Source organism: Etheostoma cragini, unplaced genomic scaffold (genome assembly GCF_013103735.1).
Source record: "Etheostoma cragini isolate CJK2018 unplaced genomic scaffold, CSU_Ecrag_1.0 ScbMSFa_2896, whole genome shotgun sequence".
In the NCBI taxonomy this organism is placed as follows: domain Eukaryota; kingdom Metazoa; phylum Chordata; class Actinopteri; order Perciformes; family Percidae; genus Etheostoma; species Etheostoma cragini.
Genome location: NW_023267107.1, coordinates 235 through 1,933, shown reverse-complemented (window position 1 = coordinate 1,933; position 1,699 = coordinate 235). Strand labels below are relative to the sequence as shown.

Genomic DNA, 1,699 nt, shown 5'->3' with positions numbered 1-1,699 from the left:
GGGGGGGGGGGGGTGATGTGAATCAGGACCAAAGGAGATTGTTGTGTGTAAAGGTGTTTCACGTTGAGTTGACCTTTCCGTTGAGCGCCGCCATGGCGTTGATGGCGTCTTCCCTCTGAGCGAAGTGGACGAAGGCGTAGTCTCGGATCTTCTTCACTCGCTCCACCGCCCCTGAAACAGAACTCTGTCGTAAAGGTCTAGTTTGGGTCTTAATTCAGACGTCTGGATCTGCAAAGAATCTATTATTAATTAAAGGAGACTAAAAAGAGACTAAAGGGAGACTGAAGGAGACTAAAAAGAGACTAAAGGGAGACTAAAGGAGACTGAAAAGAGACTAAAAGGCTACAGGAGACTAAAGGAGACTGAAAGGCTAAAATGAGACTTAAAGAAGGCTAAAGGAGACTAAAGGAGACTGAAGAAGACTAAAAGAGGTCTAAAGGAGACTGAAAGGAGATTAAAAGAGACTAAAGGGGACTGAAAGGAGACTAAAGGAGACTGAAAGGAGACTAAAAGGAGACTGAAAGGAGACTGAAAGGAGACTAAAGGAGACTGAAAGGAGACTAAAAGGAGACTGAAAGGAGCCTAAAGAAGACTAAAGGAGACTGAAAGGAGACTGAAAGGAGACTAAAAGGAGCCTAAAGAAGACTAAAGGAGACTAAAAGGAGACTGAAAGGAGACTGAAAGGAGACTGAAAGGAGACTAAAAGGAGACTGAAAGGAGACTAAAAGGAGACTGAAAGGAGCCTAAAGAAGACTAAAGGAGACTGAAAGGAGATTAAAAGAGACTAAAGGGGACTGAAAGGAGACTAAAGGAGACTGAAAGAAGACTAAAGGAGACTGAAAGGCTAAAATGAGACTTAAAGAAGACTAAAAGGCTAAAGGGACTAAAATGAGACTAAAGGAGACTAAAAGACTAAAGGAGACTGAAAGGGACTAAAATGAGACTAAAGGAGACTAAAAGGCTAAAGGAGACTGAAAGGCTAAAGGAGACTGAAAGGAGACCTGTTAGACTTTTGTTATGAAATCATGCAGCCCTGCATACATATGCAGACTTTGGCTGATTATGCTGATTCATGCGATCACATGATCCTGTTTTTCTGGGGGGGGGGGGGTCCTAACTCAAAAGAGGGACAGGCCTTGTTCTTGACGGTCTACCTGGTCTCTGAGGGACAGGCCTGGTCCGTGAGGGTCTAACTGGTCTCGGATGGGCCTACCTGGTCTTTGAGGGTCTAACTGGTCTCTTAGGATCTACCTGGTCTGAGGCTGTTGAACTCCTTTTCGATGGTCTCCTCGGTGGTCTGCAGCATCAGGTTCCTGACATACAGGATCTTGACGGAGGCCATGGTGTCCTCGTCCACCTCCACCTCTGGCTCCGCCCAGTCCACCGCGATGGCGTGTCCCCACAGCTGGATGCGACCTGAGGGACGCGACAGGTACGTTTCATTATCAGGGTCTATTTATAGGTAGGTAACACATATACACACATATAAAAACACACATACACACACACATACACAGACATGTAGACAAACATACACACACATACACGTACACACACATATAAACACACAGTACTGGTTCCACACTCAGACCGAACCAAAGGGTTTACAGCAGTAATGAACTGATAAGAAGTCATGTCCTTGGTGCAAATCCATGTACTTTACACCTGGACCAGGATGCTGCCCCTGAAACCTCCTTAC

General features: G+C 45.6%; 1 protein-coding gene across 1 annotated transcript in view; it reads right to left on the bottom strand.

The window, feature by feature from the left end:
• The window catches only part of LOC117940624 (APOBEC1 complementation factor-like), a gene marked incomplete at its 5' end in the record, with an annotated part of 1,670 nt that extends 218 nt beyond the window's left edge, over positions 1-1,452 (bottom strand). Inside the window, 2 exons of the mRNA XM_034865844.1 lie at positions 74-171; positions 1,252-1,452. Coding sequence (XP_034721735.1) covers positions 74-171; positions 1,252-1,452 — 299 coding nt within the window. The remainder of the gene's footprint in view (positions 1-73; positions 172-1,251) is intronic.
• Between the last annotated feature and the right edge of the window lie 247 nt (positions 1,453-1,699).